This window comes from Varanus komodoensis, unplaced genomic scaffold (genome assembly GCF_004798865.1).
Source record: "Varanus komodoensis strain SLA01 unplaced genomic scaffold, ASM479886v1 scaffold10, whole genome shotgun sequence".
NCBI classification, from domain to species: Eukaryota; Metazoa; Chordata; class Lepidosauria; order Squamata; family Varanidae; genus Varanus; species Varanus komodoensis.
Genome location: NW_025335269.1, coordinates 31,491,359 through 31,509,098, shown reverse-complemented (window position 1 = coordinate 31,509,098; position 17,740 = coordinate 31,491,359). Strand labels below are relative to the sequence as shown.

The 17,740-nt window shown below is 46.2% G+C and overlaps 1 protein-coding gene across 1 annotated transcript in view; it reads left to right on the top strand.

The window, feature by feature from the left end:
• The first annotated feature begins 278 nt into the window (after positions 1-278).
• Positions 279-17,740, top strand: part of GRHL1 (grainyhead like transcription factor 1) — a 55,978-nt gene continuing 38,516 nt past the window's right edge. Inside the window, exons 1-5 of the mRNA XM_044419154.1 lie at positions 279-475; positions 7,069-7,255; positions 11,637-11,707; positions 13,105-13,495; positions 15,066-15,142. Of these exons, the coding sequence (XP_044275089.1) occupies positions 279-475; positions 7,069-7,255; positions 11,637-11,707; positions 13,105-13,495; positions 15,066-15,142 (923 nt within the window). The remainder of the gene's footprint in view (positions 476-7,068; positions 7,256-11,636; positions 11,708-13,104; positions 13,496-15,065; positions 15,143-17,740) is intronic.

The window sequence follows — 17,740 nt, the reverse complement described above, 5'->3', positions numbered from 1 at the left end:
GGCCATCTGGTAGTTTCTGTACCCCAGGATATAGTACAGTTTTACGGGACGCCTGTGATAGCCAGACTCTCAGTGTCTTGTTTGTCCACATGGACAACCATGTGTGGGTCGGGAAGGTTTAAACCAATGGAACCAATGACCGTAGTGTCATTTTTTCCTTCCCCTCCTTTTTTTAAGAGAGAGAGAGAGAGTTTTGGAGGGGGGAATGAATGGGTTTAAATCCTCCCTACCTGCACATACTGGGCCCCATCTAAATGAGGGACCCATCTCTGGACATAATGGTAAACCGAATGGTGAAAACCAGTCGCTTGCTATGCATGATGTGTAGTTTAGCCCTTATTCTCGAGGAATCCAAAAGTAATCGTTCTCCTGTGTCAGGGCTGAGCCGCAAGGTGCAGCAGGAGGCCGCCCTGAAGCCGTTTACAGCCCTCCTGGCCGGGACAGGCTCCGCTCAGGGCAGGCTCCGCTCAGCTGGGTAGGCCACACCAGGCTAGAGCCGGAGGGCCTTTCACTGCCCAGGAAGGGACCCTCTCACAAGAGTTCTGCAGCTAGCCGCGCGGGGCAGGGGCACAGACAGTCGTGGGCTCGGGAGCTTCTGGCTCTGGCGTCCAACAGCGACTGTCCTTGCCCCATCTGACGTTCTTAGGCATTCAGCAACATTCAGCCCTAAAAGTGTCAAGGTGACGAAAGTATTTTTACATGTCTGTCTCATCCATTCTGTAAGGAGCTCGGGGTGATTTGCTACTCAGTTCTCTCCATCTTTTAAACAGCTGCTTGGAAAGACAGGTTTGTGCAGGTGCCCTCTTCACAGAGCTGGGACGCGTGGCGGCTGCATGAGTGCACACGCAGTGCCAGATGTGGGCTTCTTCCTGTGCAATTTGTGGAACAGCCCTGCAATCCACACTTAGAAGTGGCTTCTACCTTTCTCTTGTTATTTCATATGGTTAGACTAAGCTCACAGCTCAGGGAGTAACCCTTGGCTTCTTTAAACAAGAAAAATTCCTACAATTCTCAGCCAGGACATTTTTCCATCCAAACATGCAAAAGATTTTGTCCTTACAGTAACTTTACAATAAAAATGGATAAAATACTCTGTGCATACAACATACCTTGACTATATATGGATTGGAGGGTTGTAGGAACAGTATGTAAATAGATAGATCAGTACCTGTAAAAATATAGGTGGTGTTACCTTGAATTTGAGTGTTGTATTAGTTGTTGCATTGCACAGGATAACAGATCTGTTTGCATTGTCTTGCCTACTTTGATCCTAAATCTCTTCTCTTGTGTTGGGAGGCAGAACTGGATTCAGATCCCCATTAATTGGGCAAAGAGAAACTCTGTTGCCTAATCTAGTAGCCACTGTGCAATTGTGATGTAAATGAGAAAGCTGTAAGCTGTTAGAGAATATTGTGTCTTTAGCCATGAGCTTACATTTGTTGTGGTTGTAGCAGTATTTTGAGAACAGCATTTTGTTCCGATGCTTTATGAAGTAAAGCCAACGTCAACCTTTGTGTTCAGATAGAACAAATTGGTAGGGGAAGAAAACGAGAACAAAGTGTCTTCTCCTGTGTTTTGAAGTGAGGGCTTTGCGAAGGAATGGTGTGCATAGTATTTCACAGATAGCACCTTAATGTTGGGTGACGGTATGGGCAGTGCTGTCAGCTTTCAAAATAAGAGCGTCCAAAAGGCTATTCTTGGGATCTCGCCTATATTTCTGAAGAGGAGAGACCATCGCTGCTGCTGCTGCTCCTCCTTAGCCAGCAGGACTTGGGTTTTACCACATAGCCAGTGGGGGGGGGGCGGGGGGGGCCTGGCAGGAATGGGGTTGGAGGCACAGCAGCTGGGTCCCCTCTGTGTTTTGCAACTCAGAACGCTCCTCATCTGCAAATTGTGGTCTGGCAACGCTCATCGACTGTAAATTAAGGTCTGGCAAAAACAGGTCTCTCTGTTTTGGATCTGCAGAGCACAATGTCAACTTTTCCACGTTTCTTGGCCAACTGCTTTAGTGTCCATACTGGGTTTTGCCACCTTGTGATTCAGGTAGGATTGGAAAGGGAAGCAGATGTGAGTGGCAGCTGCAAAGTGAAGGGAGGTGCACATTTTACCTCACAGAAGTGCCTCATGTGGCAAATCCTCTGTGTAATACATACTAATGTTATAATACTTTATTCTTTCTCGTCCCACCACAGAATAGGCCTTGTTCCTTGCAGGTGCCAGTCTAATGTGAAGATATGTGCTTGAAGCAGGTCTCTGTTGGATTGCTATTGTTATTTCAGTCAGTTGGCTACATTTCTAAACCACAGTTATGACATTTTAAAGTGAATTGTGTTGTAAATCATAAAAGCTCCAATGAGGTTGACAGGAGGTATCTGGTCCAAGGTATCCTGGCCCCAAACCATATAGGTTTTGAAAGGTGAACAACCTAATTTTGAAGTTAACCTGGAAATAAAAATGACACACAGCATAGTTATTTCAGTGCTGGCGAAGCATGGTCCTTTGTGCCTGGCAACAACTTCAATTATTCATCCATGTTTTGACCTAAGTGAAACTTCCAAATTGTCTTCAAGGTCAGCTCCACACAGAATGCCCTACAGTCTAATCTAGAAGTTACCTATATTTGGCAGGGGCAGAAACCTTCTTTTCTGGGAGACTGCAAAAGAGAAGAATTAGTTTAAGCTGGAAAAAGGCACAGCCTAGATATCCACAAGTGTTAGCAGGTGCTAAAGTGTCTGCCAGGCTGTGCACCTGGCAGACAACCCCCCTGCTTCCTTGCTGGTTAACCCCCATGCCATCCACCTCTCCCCTTCCATAGACTGAGCCTCACCTTACTTTGCCTCACCTTGTCCATCCCTGATTCCAAGCACCTGTGAATCTCTTGCTTTACCTGGATCTGATGCAAGGGAGAAACAGCTTCATTCATATTGCATGGTGATACGCACCAGCCCGCCCACCCCAAATCCCTGGATATCTGTGCCGAACATGTTATGAAGAATGGGTATTAAATAGCAAGGAAGAGAAAACTCAGTCTTGTGGAACCTCACAGGAGCAATTGCCATGGAGCAGCAGGATGCCCAGGACTACGTCTGACGTTTATCTCTGCCAGGGTTTCTTGGCTGATAGTTTGAAAGCCTTCGAGGAGCTTTGTGGAGTTGCTCTGCCTCTTTCCTTCTCCTGACTCAAGTTCTCCATCAGGGCAACCGAGGCAGTTGCAGCCCCATAAACCAGTCTTCCCCAACTTGATGCTCTAGATGTTGGGGACTACAACTCCCAGAATTCCTGATCATTGGCCATGCTTGCTAGAACTGGTGGGAATCAAAGTTCAAAGCACTGGGAGAGCAACAGGTTGAGAAAAGTTGATCTGGATTACCTGAATCATCCCAGGTGGAATGAACTTGGGCTGCCATGGTATACTTGTGTTTAGGACTTATCTGTCCACACATGCTTAGGATTGTTCCCTTAGAGTCTAGGACTGTAGTTTGCTTGACCCGTCCAGTGTCACAGCATGCCAGTCCTCCCATGTCTCCACGCACCTAATGGCAGCCTGAGATGTAGTTTAATGAGGCAGGGAAAGTCTCTTCCTTCAAGGAGGCATCATCAGTCATGACGGTAAAATGACCGTGTATATTTCCTTGGAAGTCAAGTGTATGTTTTGAAGGGCTAGTCATTTCAAGTCCTGTTTAAAGAAGCATGAGAAGGAAGAGTCAGAATAGGCCTTGACGTCATCCATCAACTGAGGAGCAGCTGGAGAACAGATGAAGCAGACACAACACTTGACTGGCCATCCTCCTCCCCAGTAGGGTGGGCTGCACAGTATTTCTAGGTAGATTATGGCTATCAGTTTGAAATTTTCACATATGCATATATACGAGCTCAGACAAATCTCTGTCCTCGTTGTGGACCCTTTCCTTTTTCTTGACAATGCATAAATGACCCACCTCGATAAAAGTAAAAGGCAGCATCCAGTGCTACTCTTGAGCCTGTGGGACCTGCTGCCAGTGCAACAGGGAACCAGCGGTTCCTAAAGCAACTGGAAACAAAACAAAATGAAATGCTTGTTTCTGAAATGGAACAGGTGAAGAGAGGCAGCAGAACGGAGCACCACTGTCCTGTTCCATTCCGGAGACGAGCGTTTCCTCCTGTTTCTGGGGTTGCTCTTGGTGGGGGGTCCTGCTATTGCAACAGCATTCGCGGGGCACATGGGGAGCACCGCATCCTGACCCACATGATCAGATTCTCAGAGCTCCCAGGTTAAGAACATAGTGCATGAGTGGTTGGCTCGCCTTCCTCCGGCCACCTAGTCAGCTTCCTTGAGCTCTGGCAATGGAGATGCATCCAAGCAGCCAGAAAAGACCAAGGATGGACTTTGTAGAATTCCATGTGGCATCAAGCCTGGTTTCCATTTATATCCCCCTAGAGGAGCTGACCAACAGGATTTTCTTGTGCTTGGGACCTGCGGGTTGGCTGAAGTACTAGCTGTCCTTTGCAGCCACACAGACGCAAGATACCATCAGACCTTCGGGCTGCGTGTTTGTGCATCGGGGTGGACAGGGTCGAAATCTTGTGCTTCGAGCTCTGCCCCTGAGACTCCTGAATTCCAGAGGGAAGCCCGGATTCCTCCTCAGTGGCAAAATACGAAGTGCTGCGGCGTGAGCTTTTATAATCAGCTTTGTTCTTCCAAGGGCTTGAAGCGAACCAGGAATGATGAGTATTATTACACTGTTTATATTGTACCCCTTTCCCTCCTGTGAGGCACCCACTGTCCTTCTGCTCTCCATTTCATGAGGCAGGTCCCTGTAGGCAGTGGAGAAACAGGTGGGTGTCGGCGTGGGTGTGGGGTTGCTTCACGAACTGATGGTATCGTGTGTTTGTGTGGCTCCACCCTGCTCAGCAATATTTTAAGTAAAACTCACTTTGTGTCTTCAGTACCAGCGTGCCTTTGTGTGTGCTCAAGGAAAACGGTGCTTTGACTGGTTTTCCTGCTTCATTCGCAGGGGAAGGGCAGTGCCAGACAACTTCTTGCAAATAGCATTGTAAAAATTGCCTTTGGCTTAAAAAGATTATGCTTGTATTTATCATACTTGTGTCCTACATTTTTCCCTGCAAGAAACCCAAGGTGGCTTACATGATATTTCTGCTCCTTTCCATTTATCCTCACAACAACCCTCCAAGGAAGGTTAGGCTGAGAGTCAGCGACTGTCTCAAAGTTGCCCAATGAGCTTCAAGGCCAAATGACGATTAGAAGTCAGCTCCAGATGCAGACTAAAAGTCAGAAGCCAGTGTCACTCTAACGACTCGCGCTCTCTTTTATATTTATATCTTTCCTTTCCACCAAAAATGCCTCTTAAAGCTTCTAATGGTAATAAAATACAGAATTAAAATAATCTTAATAAAATCCCAAGAAAAAGCAGATCACTTGAAACACAATGAAAACCACTTTCAGAGATGCCCCACATCTGGGGCTGGACTCCAGCTTGAAGTCAAACCTTTGGATACTGCTGGTGGTGGGTGTGTGACAACCGAACAAGCTCGCTCCTTTTGTAAGACCTCAGTACAGGTGCATTGACGGAGCTAAGCAAGCAGGCACCTCGACTGAAAAGATTTTCTTGAACCAGTGGCTTGCACTCTGGGTCTGACTTTCTGGTTCGCCTGAGTCATTTTGCTCATTTTGGTATTTCTTTTTATGCTGTGTTCTGCATGTAGTGAGTTGGCAGGTTATATGGTTGTTAACTTGGAGACAGAATCCTGGAGAGCTTGATGCCTGAGGGTAGTTTGGGCTGCTGTGTACCGACCCACAGGAATGACAGACAGCATGGGAGCTTTTGATATCCGGCATTCAAAAATTAAGGTTACAGCTTTGAAATATATCGTTAGATTTTTGCCTTTTGCTTCCCAAGTATTACTCTACAAAGTTTAATTTCTCTGAATCTTATCACGTAACCTTTATAAACTTTAGATTCTCCCCCACCATATTTTGTTTGGCTGAAGGCAAAATAATTGGGTTATTGTTGGATTACAACTCCCATAATCCTCCAGCCGCATCTGGAGAGCGGCAGGTTGGAGAAGGCTGTTGTAATTTGTTGGCAAAGCAATTATTTTATGCATATATCTTGTGCATATGCATATAAGATATTTGCATATAATGTTTGCAACCCACATTAGATTTGATTTCTTTCTCAGTCCCCTGGAGACAAAGCATCTGACTTGATACTTGATAATCGTAATAGAGGCAAATCTGAACATCCTTAAAGCAAAAGCATGAAAGTAATTTCCACATATATTTCCACATATTCCGTGTGTTTCTAGACATATAATGGCTAGAAACACACGAAAACCCTACTTAAAATTGGGTCCATCTTCCCTTAATGTTCCCTAGTTACAATGCTAAACATTTGGTAGCCAAGCAATTGCCAAAGTTTGCAATGTTTGGCTTTGGTTTCTTCCTTTGAAAAAGAAAACTGGGACGTTAGTAGGTGCATGCACATAAACCTTCAGGAGGCTTATGGTCCATCATCTCTGGGCTTGCTGGAACCCTGTACATTCAAGGTAGAGCAGGCAATGACTGGTCAAGGTGATAGAAGGTCTTGGTAGAGAGAGCAAGGGCCACACTGCTGAAAGGACTGGAGACCAAAGGATAGATTCACGCCAACCAAAATCTAATCTGAATTGGTATGTTTACCCCTTGGCTGATGGAAGTTGAGCAGGCCACTGAGCCTGTTCAACAGAATAAAATATAGTGTTAATTTTTAAAAGGAAACAAGAATGCATGCTGAAAATACAATGGGTGGAATCCAAAGGGTGCCACATGGCCTTTTGGACATGGACCAGAGCTTTGGGAAATCTCTTGTCTCTAGCTTCTGTGTGCTCTGGGAAGTCACTCCTGGATCCCTGAGCAGCCTTCACAACATCTTCCTACACGTCACACAGGCAGCAGCTAGCAGTGAGACTTGGCACAATCTTCACACATGCAGGAAGTGCTTAAGTGTAGGCATGGACATCTTTGGATGGCCAACTAATGCTGGTTTTCATCTCATTTATGATTGTGTTTTGTTTGATCTTCTTTTAAAGCAAAAGGCCAGTCTTGGTTCTCCAGAATGATGCTCTCTACTCTCAGAGGAGACCCTACACCAGTGAGGATGAAGCCTGGAAAACCTTTCTGGAAAACCCTCTTACAGCAGCAACCAAAGCCATGATGAGCATAAATGGGGACGAAGACAGTGCCGCCGCCTTGGGTCTCCTGTATGACTACTACAAGGTAGTGCTTCTAAAGGAACCAAATGTGCTTTGGTTCCCAGGGCTTTCCTGATGGCAAAAGACAAACCAAATTGCTGCCGCTTTGTAGAGAAAAGTTGCTTTTACAGTTGCTGCAAATAGCATGCTGAGAACTTGTACTGGGGTGGATCACTGTTAAAACAAAATTGTATCAAATAAGATTTTAAAATTATTTTTTAAAGATACAACTAAACAATCTGTTCCGGAATGTCTCAATACATTGAGGCGTTGTGTATTTTTACCTGCTGCTGATGTGCTTTGTTGATGGATGCTGCTTTTATGAAATGAAAATTATACAGAAAGTGTGTGAGTGTATTCGTGTGTGTGTGTGTGTGTGTGAGAGAGAGAGAGAGAGAGAGAAGGAGGGAGGGAGGATTAAAATCATATAAATCTAGATTGAAAGCAAAGAGGAGGAGCCCCATACTCATGGACTCGACGAGTTCATGGATTGTGCCACCTTTAGATAGCAATTACAGTTTAGAATTTGATTGCATGGAAGTACCTCTTGTCAATGCCCCCTGACAGCACCAGTCTGTCTCTATAGTACGTCAAGCTCTGAGGTAATAGCTACTAATATGGGATAGGCTGATTGCTTGAAGTGAACTGAACATTCTCCCTCTCTCTGTACACAAACTCTGATTCATCCAGTGAACCTGACTGGCAGGAGAATTAGGACATGCCAAATGAAATAATAAAACATTTCTTCAAGGAGAGTGTAATTACCAAATAGAATTCATTGCCAAACAGTATGTTGATGGCCACCAGTTCAGATGCTTTTGGAAAGACAAATGCATATATTTTCATATGCATTATTATGTTTATATCTCTCATTCTTCTGTCTTGCAACGAACCCAGAGCAGCTTATATGGCCCTCTTCCTCTCCATTTTAGCCTTCCGATAACTCCACAAGGTAGGCTAGGCTGAAAGTCAGTCACTGGTCTGAGTGAGCTTCATGGCTTAGTGGGAAATTCAAACTCAGGTCCCCAGAGTCCAATGAGCACCCAGGTTTCCCTGGAGGAAAAGTGTACTGAGGACTGGGTGCATCCCCTTGATTTCAGAGCTGGCATTATCTTTTCATACCATTTGGTGAGAAGCAGCAATAGTGGGAGAAAGCAGTTGTCTCCGGCAGCCAGAAGAAGAGGCAGTCGAGCTTCCTTGAGACACCTGGTTGGCTGCCATGGGAATGGGAAGCTGGACTCGATAGGCTCCTCGTTGGAGCTGGCATGTCTCCTCTCGCTTTCCAATGTGATGATGCCCAAACTGCACTGGATCTCCTGAGAGATGATCCCCGAATCCCTTAAACTTCATTATAGTTCAGCACGCCGAGGTGGCTCTGGGTGGTTTCTTCATTCTGGGGTTTCTTTAATGGGATTAAATGGAAGACCACCTTGACATTTCCAATACGCTGCACTGATGATATGTGGAATTGCAGCAGTCAGTGGCTGAATGCTTTCCAGAATAAGAATGGCTCAGCGGATTGCCAGTGAAGAAATGGAGGAAGGGGCAGGACAGGCAGTCAAGGACAGTCTTGTGTAGGGTAGGGAAAAGGCTCCCACATTCATCTGGCTCTTCCTCGTCTTCATGGCCTGGCCTTGCTCCACAAGCTGTGAACTGGCTAATGCTTCATACCAGTCTGTACAGCCTTATGCCAGCCAGATGTTTTGGACTCTCAGCTTCCAGAATTCCTGACCGCTGCCCATCCTGACTGTGTCTGATCAGAGCTGAAGTCCAAAGCACCTGCAGGGGGCCAGGCTGGGGCTGGCTGCTTCATACAGTCATACAACTGCAACATGTAGTGTGCCTGCTCTTTTGTGAGAGTCACACCAATTTCATGGAATGGCTGTGACTCCAAAGCTGCCTTCCTTGTCCTGGATGCCCTGCAGATGTTCTGGACTGCAGCTCACACCATCTCTGGCCATTGGCCATCCTGTCTGGAGTCGGAGAGAGAGAGAGAGTCCAAAACATCTGGAGGGCACTGTGTTGGGGTAGGTAACTCTAAGCCAGCTTGCCCCAACCTGTTAGACCACACCTGCAGCCAGCGGTCTAGGAATTGTAACGCAACACATCTGCAGAGCAGCACTGCTGACTTAAGCAGATAACACTGTCCTGTCCTTCCCATGATGTAGCTGCTTCCCAGTTCTGAATGGTGGTGAGGTTGAACTTGGCCCCTCATCCAAATCCAAGGAAGAGAGTTATAGCAAAGGCATCTCATGCAGAACTCCAGGGCAGTGCAGCCTCATGTCACCCTAAATCTTGAGTATTTTGCTACAGCTGTCCCACGTTTTCATAACACCCGAAACTGGTCTAAACTGAAGCCCACAGGACTTCATGGGCTACAGGCCTGACCACGGATGGGGATTTCTTTTGGTTCCTACCTTGTAAAATAATAATATGGAAAGCCTTATGAAAGGCTTGGAAAGAACAGCAGTGCAGCACAAGAGAAGCTGAGGCTTGTAACCCTTCACCACGGAGGCAAGTGGCAGTCGTCCTCAGAAGTTTCCAGAGGCAAGCCTAAATGGAAATGCTGATGCTGAGCTATTATCTGCTGGAATGGGTGTGTTTGTCCACAAGCGGGGGGGGGGGGGGGGGGGTGAAAAACAAACATAAAGATAAAGCTATCCTAAGACAATGTGGGCTTCAGATCCTCCTGCCAATGCAGGAGACAATGCTTAACCCTTTCCTCAAGTGCCAATTCAAAATGTTGTCCCTTCCCCATTAGCATTACAAATTCACCACTGATTTGGGAACATTTCATTTCTGTTTTAACAGTTAATTCCGTCTTAATGTACTTCAGCACATTCAGCTTGGTTCTGGTGCTCCTGAAATGTGCAGACCAACATGGAAAGATCTATGCTCTGAAAGTTACAGCTCTTCTAGGTTTCTCATGGTTGACTCCCAAGCAAACCAGCAATGCTTACAGTTTTGGGTTCTGGGTTCTTCTGTTACCCCATGAGCCACTCAGTGCAGTATTTAAAACTCTCATATATACACTCACACATTCATTCCTTCTCCCTCCCTCTCCTGTCCCCTGATGTGCTAAGTTTGTACTGAAAGCATTCCTGCTTTCCAAAGAGAAGTAGTAATCAGTCTCTAAGTAATGACTGCTTGCTAAAAAGGGTGTTTATACTATCCATTTACTATATTATCCAAAGTGTTGCTGGTGCAGCAGATTTCAGCACTGAGGGATCTCAAGCTAATTCCACCTAATGGGAATGTGAAATCCTAGTAGTTAAAGAGCAAATTGTCAACACTAGGCCTGTCAAAGTTATGATCACAGCTCATACATCCTGCCTGCTGCATTGTTGAGCCATCTCTCCTGATGTGTGGACACACCAAAGAGCAGCAGTGAAGTGGTGCAGTGGGGAAGAGCGCGGGACTGGGACTCAGGCAATCTGGGATCTGGTCCCCACTCAGCCATGGAGCCAGCTGGGTGACAGCCTCTCTGCCCAGCCTACCTCTCAGGGTGGTTGTTGTGGGGATAAAATTGAGAGCAGAAGGAACGATGCAACTGCTTTGGGTTCTTTAAAAAGGTGGGATATAACTATAACAAATAAGCAAATAAATGAAGGCGTGATTGGGATGATTTAGCAGCCATGGAATAGCAAGCTGACAAAGAGCAGAGTAATGGTGGGCAGGTGGGCATAAACTGCAGGGGCCCGAGGTGGTATGAGAAGGAGAAGAGGAGGGACAGAATATGTCACCAAAGAGGAGAAGGCCACCAGCACAAGATTTTTCAAGAGTGCCTTTTCCCAGTGTCAGGGAGAAACTTTTTATCTCGGAGTCAATAAACCTGTTTGAGCAGTTTTCATTTCCATTCCAAGCACCCTTCTGAAAAACTGGGGAGTCTTAGCTGTTCATTCAGGCCTGAGCCACCCACAAAAGGCTTTATTCCACAGCAGGGAGAGCTCACTGGGAAAACTCATTTCTGCCATAGGCAGCCAAGGTCAGGGGAATGGGGACGTCTCAGTGGGGCTCTGCCAATGAAAAAGTCCTGATGCTTTGACCCTGCAGGTCCCGCTCCACTAAAACACCAGGTTGAAATCCTCTCAGCCCACTGGGGCTGAAAACTGGGGCATCTCCCCACCTGAGCCGGCTTGCTGAGAGGGCCTGGTCCTTACGCTAATGGTGTCATGCTGCCGGGCTGGAGTTTCTACAGCAGAGCAAGAAGCATTTCTGTGACTCATTGTTGGGCTTGGGTCAAGGCTGATGGCAAGACTAGCTGTTCTCTGGAGGCAGGCTGAAGCCAAATGCCTCTGCCTTTCAGTGTTAGGTCATGGATATGTGTCTTTCTCTATGGCTGCTTTGGTAATACTTGTTAATCCATTCTGGCTGATTCTTTTTCTCTTTTGTGTTACCTACTTCAGGTTCCTCGGGAAAGGAGAACATCAGCAGTGAAACCAGATGTAGACCATCCTGATCAAGATCATGGCAAAAGGTTCAGCATCCAGCCTTTATTTTAAAAAGTCCATTCTGTGCTCAATGTCTTCCCATGAAAGGAGAACATATTTTTAAAATTACTGGAGGAACTGAGTTTCAGCTTGTCGGCGTGTCTCCCCCAAGTGACTTTAAGTTGGAGTCTCCACAGATATGATGATGTGCATGAAGCTTGGCCAGCACAGATTCAGTCTTGCTCTTAGCCTAATGGGAGGCATATCAAAATAGGCAGAGAGGGCTGAGCAAATGAAGGCAGGCCTGAGCAACCCCAGGGGAGGGGGGACCCCAAGAACTTGGCGACATGTTACAGTGTGGATGCAGTGTGTGTGGATGATCCTAGCTCCCTCCCCTCCCCCCCCCCCCCAGAAGTCTCTGGCCCCTGTTCTGGGTATGGACAAGCATGTGTGGGTAGGAGAAGCTCAAACCTTTGTACCCAGCCACTTCCCTCTCCCTAAATTCATCCTTCTGTCCCATGTGGAAATTGAAAGCAGGGACAAAAAGCCTCCACTGGCACCAGTGGACGTTTTCCCCCTCTGTTTAGCCCCTGCACAAAGTAGGTGGAGGAGCATAAATTTAATGGGGGGAAACTGGCTTAATGGGAAGGTTTCAGCCTCCCCTACCTACATGTTCTGATCCTGATTTGGATCAGGTCCCTGCATGCTTAACTGGAGGGAGGGGAGGGGAGGGGAAGAGAATTGGGATCACCTGCATGATATGCATTTAATGTAGCATGTAGTTAAGCCAAGGAAGACTCAAAAACTAGAAGCAGCCAGAAACTTTGTTAGTCAAGCTATCTTAACTGCAGAAGAGGAGGGATGTGGTTAGGTTTGTATCTAATGTTAGTCCTACTTAGAGCAGACCCTTGAAAATTGTTTAAGTTCATCCAACATTGGATACAACCATGTTTTCAAATTCCCAGAGCCGCCCTGGGCACATAAAGAATATTTTAGTGGGGAAGGAGAGGAATGTGAAACGGACTGCCAACCATTAGATTGCCTTCAAATTTAGCCCTCTTCTGCAGTGAAAGCAGTGTTTGGTAGTGGTGACACATAAGCTGACCAAGGAATAAATAACTCTGAATATTTACAAGCTTTCCAGGGCTAGTGAGAATGGATGTTGGAGTTCAGCACATCTGATGGGCACTGGCCTAACTGCCCGTGCTTGCAGCATAGCACTGAAGGTGAAAGAGTGCTTCTAAAGCTCTCCCATGTGAATGGTTTTTCTTTCACCTGTGCGCAGTCAGAGCATGTTCCTTGTACGCAGAAGGCAAGGCGCTCGGATAATCCCTCTGGGGTAGGTGGCAGCCTCAGGCAGGCTTAATCGCCAGTGCTTTCTGTTTTGGAAATGGATGCCTGCAGCTCTTAATCTGCCTCCTAATCAAGCTTTTTGTTTGTTTAGGAACAGCATTCCCAGCATGGTAGAACAGCCACTCATTTCTACTGGGGAGAACCGGGTACAAGTCTTGAAGAACATGCCTCTGAATATTGTTCTCCCGCACTCCTCCCAAATGGGTGTCGACAAGAGGGGCCACCTGACAACGCCTGACACGACTGTCACTGTCTCCATCGCCTCCATGCCTGCGCACTCAATCAAGACAGAAACTCAGTCTCACAGTTTCACCGTGGGCCTCCCCCCGGCCATCTACCACCCAGAGACCTCCGACCCGGTGGTGGTTTTGGACAGGAATCTCAGTGATGACCAGTACAGCTCTAGTGCCCAGCCTCAAAATTCCCAGCGGCGTACTCCAGATTCCACCTTCTCGGAGTCTTTTAAAGAAGGCGTTCAAGAGGTACTGGAGCAGCCCTGCCATTTGCATCCGAAGACCGTAATGTGCTTGACACACAGCTGGTGCTAGGTGGCAGGGCAGTTTGCTGGGAGAGCACAGCAGAGCCCCAGAACATGGTGCTGGCCACAGAATTTGCCTTCCAGAGCACCTTGAAAGTCAATCCGTATACTTGCCATCCTGTTCACACCCATCTGGGGTTAAATCCCCTTGAACTCAATTGGGATGATTTCTAAATAAATGCACATGGAAGGGCACTGTAAAGGGTTGGAAAAATACTTTTGCAGAATTGACCTAAGGATTCTGCATACTGGATTTCTGGCATGGTCTGCGTCACTGTGTGGGTGAACCTCAGAAGCTGGAAGACTTGCTAAACGCAACTTCTAGTGCCCTTCCCCATCATTACCACTCCCTAATCTGTGTGCATAGATATCAGGTTCCTCTTTAACTCTTATGTAAACCTGACATCTCAATCCAAGTGGATTAGAAATAGAATATTTTCTCAGAATAGCCTATGCATATAAGGTACTATATCTAAAACAAAAGCAACTACCGTACAATTTGAAATCAGGAACAAAAGTGCAGGGCTCACTTTACTGGGAGATTACTTCTTTTGCTCAAATGTGTGTTAATAAAATTGGAAAGCCAAAAGGCATACACCATCTGTGTGTGAGCACGCACGTGTGTGTAAAAGTCCACTTCCAATAGTGGTGCATCACAGAAAGGACTGGCCAGACTTAGGTTGAAAGACTTCTGTATCTCTGAGTATCCAGTAAAAATAGATGTAGTGGAGGAGCTATGCTAGTTTTTTTCTTCTTGTTTTCCTCCTCCTCTACAATTCCTGAAAGACATCCAAATGACATTCTAAAGAAGCACAGGTTGTCTTTGGAATAAACTATGCAAGTGAAGTTGTCCCAGTTTGCATATGTTTTGTAGTTTGCTTGCCTTATTGTGAACCTGGAGCCTTGGCAGATTATTTAGTTGTCTTTACCTTTACCGTAAAATCTGAGAGGAATAGGATTTGAAACAAGACAGTCCTGGCTAAAATGTTGCCTATTAATTAGACTTGAGGCCTCAGGTGCAGGGCCAAATCCAGTACTACCTGAGGTCCAAACCCCAGGTGGCCACACCTTCTTTCCCCACAACCAGTGAGTAATTGGTGGTTTCCCAGCTTCTGTGCATCTTCCCGTATTGCGAAAGCCTCTTCCAAGGTTTAGGTGCTGGCAGGAAGAGCCTTCAGCTAAAATACGCTGATACTTTGCATTTTGGTCCCATCCATTTTGCTTTTGTCTTCATTCACCACTGGAGTGGAACCCCCGAGAATTTATCCAAAATGGAATTTGACCCTCAGGCTGAAACAGGTTCAACATCTTTGCTTTAGGTTGTTTGACATCTGATGCTGGAATGCTCTGGAGACTTGGCCATATAGATTAGCTAGTTCTCTCCCCGTTCAACGTATATCAGCTTCTTTTGGTGTGCACATGCAGTAAGTTGTTGCACTCTGTTTTTAATGATAAATTTAGGATCTAAGCCTCCTTAATCTGCCATCTGAAACAACATTTATTAATATTTCCAGGTTTTCTTCCCTCCTGAACTGAACCTCCGAATGGCAGGCATGAGTTCCGAAGATTATGTGTTTGAAGGCATTGCTGGGTAATCTCTCAAAATTGATTATTGTGAAAAGAGCTACTTCTGGTGCACAGGAGGGCTTGACTTGGCACATCTTGGCTTTGGTCTGATCTTCTGCCTATGTTCTTTTTATGAAATGCATTTATTGTACTTTTGCTATTACATTTATATCCTGCCTTTTACCCTCTTGCAAGGAACAAAAAGCAGCTCATGCGGTTCTCCTCCACTCCATTTTATCCTCACAACAATCCTATGAAGTAGGTTAAGTTGAGAATCAGTGACTGGCCCAAAGTCATCCGGTGAACTTTGGTGTCCCACAAGAGAGGACCAGAATCCAGATTGTCCAAGTCCATCACTCTAGTCCAGGGGTCGGCAACCTGCGGCTCCGGAGCCACATGTGGCTCTTGAACCCCTCTGCTGTGGCTCCGTCGCTCAAAACATGCGCTGGCACAGCCGCTGATCTGCTCAAAGCTCCGCTCAGGAACACAGTGCTAGCTAATTAAGTAAATCAGCTAGTTAAGTAAATCGCTACATTCCTCTGCTAAACGAGCTTCCTGCAGGCTCTCATGTTACATGAAACTGCTGAAAAGATTCTCTTTGTCTCAATGTAATCTTCCTCTGAATGTTAAAAGCTGTGCTTGGGACCTGTCACAATTCACAGCACTTGACTGTTTATCTGTAATCAGTCACTAAACACACCTATATCTCATGTCGCGACCCGCTGATTTACTGAGTTCCACCCCCCCACACACACCTCTGCAGGTGACGCAGTGGTTTAAACCGCTGTGCTGCTGGGCTGGTTGATCAAAAGGTCGCTGGTTCGAATCTGCACAACGGAGTGAGTTCCCGTTGCTCCATCCCAGCTCCTGCCAACCTTGCAGTTTGAAAGCATGCAGATGCAAGTAGATAAAAAGGTACCACTTTGGAGGGCAGGTAACAGTGTTCTGTGCACTTCGGTGTTTAGTCATGCCGGCCACGTGACCACGGAGACTGTCTGCGGACAAACGCTGGCTCCCTCGGCTAGGAAACGGAGATGAGCACCGCCCCCTAGAGTCAGGCATGACTGGACTTAATGTCAAGGGGAAACCTTTACCTTTACCCCCCTCTAGGCCAACCATGGATAAATTGAAGAAAAGTTTCTGAAGAAAACCAAATGTTTAATGATAAGTGGGTAGATTCATTTGCTTTTACTGCTGACGAACTTATGGGGTTTGCTGTTTAATGCATGCAGCCCTTTAGCACTGACTTTGACTTCAGGAAGCTGTTCTCCTATTCAAAATATATGAAAGGAGTCCTACTAGTATATAATGTAAGATTAAAAATAACAGTTTTTAGTGACTGAACAAAAGCTGTAGCTAAATCATAATGAAGATATACACAGCATTAAAGTAAAAAATGATATATGCAGTGTTATCTTCATTTCAGATGTCAAAAGGGTTTTGCGGCTCCCAGTGTTTTCTTCTGTGTGGGAAACGGGTCCAAATGGCTCTTTGAGTGTTAAAGGCTGCCGACCCCTGGGCTAGTCACTGCACCACAACAATTTTCAGTGAAAGATGGGAGCCCTGGGTGACATTTGGCCATGCATGACGATGTTATTGTGGAAACATCCTGTTGAGCATCAGAACTTGCTAAGCTTCTGTTGTATTTGATGGCTCCAGCTATAATCTTGTGCACATTTACCTGAGAGTAATACCATAGAATTTGGTGGGCCTTACTTTAGAACAGGCACACACAGAATGGCTCCGTGTAAGTTTATGGGCCTTTTTCCCTGGAGTTTCTAGTGGTGTTCCTGCTGCTGAATTCATTTCCACATACAAAGAGAAAGAGAGAATGAGCCAGCAACTGTTCCCTGTTGCCTTTAAGGAGTCATATCTTTATTCTGAACTGACTTTAAGGCAATCTTCTCCAATGTTGCACCCTTTGAATGTGTTGTTTGTTGATTCCCTCTGGAAGGAGGCAAGTTGGGGAAGGCTCTGCTTAGACAACTGAAGACCTGGGCCTCTTACATAGATCTTTCTCTGCACCATGTGAGGCTGCTTGCTTCCAAGCAGAGATGTAGCAAAAAGGATTGCTGACCCGCTTTGCCAAAGCAGCAGAGAGATGTTAAGCCTCTCCTTCTCCAGCTGGGCTGCTCATGCCCAGGAAGGCAAATCGGAATGAGCAGCTGAGGGCAAAATGGAAGGAGGCCTCTTCAAAGCTGCTTTCACTCAGACTTCCGAAGAGCCCTCTGACCATGACCCAGATCACCTGCGAGTGAGTCAGCAGGCGGTGCCACTGCTGTTCTGCCTTGCCTCAGTTCCAGTCCCTTGCTAAATAATAATAATAATAATAATAATAAATGTTGCGAGCCTGGGGAAGGCAGCTTTCTGCACTCTGATTTTAAGTGCTAAAGTAGCAGCATGTATGCCAGGGAGTCACTTGGTAAAAGGAAGTGCTTTTTCTCCCCAGTCTGACATTTAAAATCGAATAGCCAAGACTTTAGGACAGGTGTGGGTACCTGTGGTGTGGACTTGCCAGAAGAAGCAGAGGGCGCAGCAGAAAGATACTCAGCCTTTTTCTGAGCCAGTATACTGTCGTGGCTAAGAGACTGAGCTGTGAATCAGGAAGCCCCTGGTTTGAATC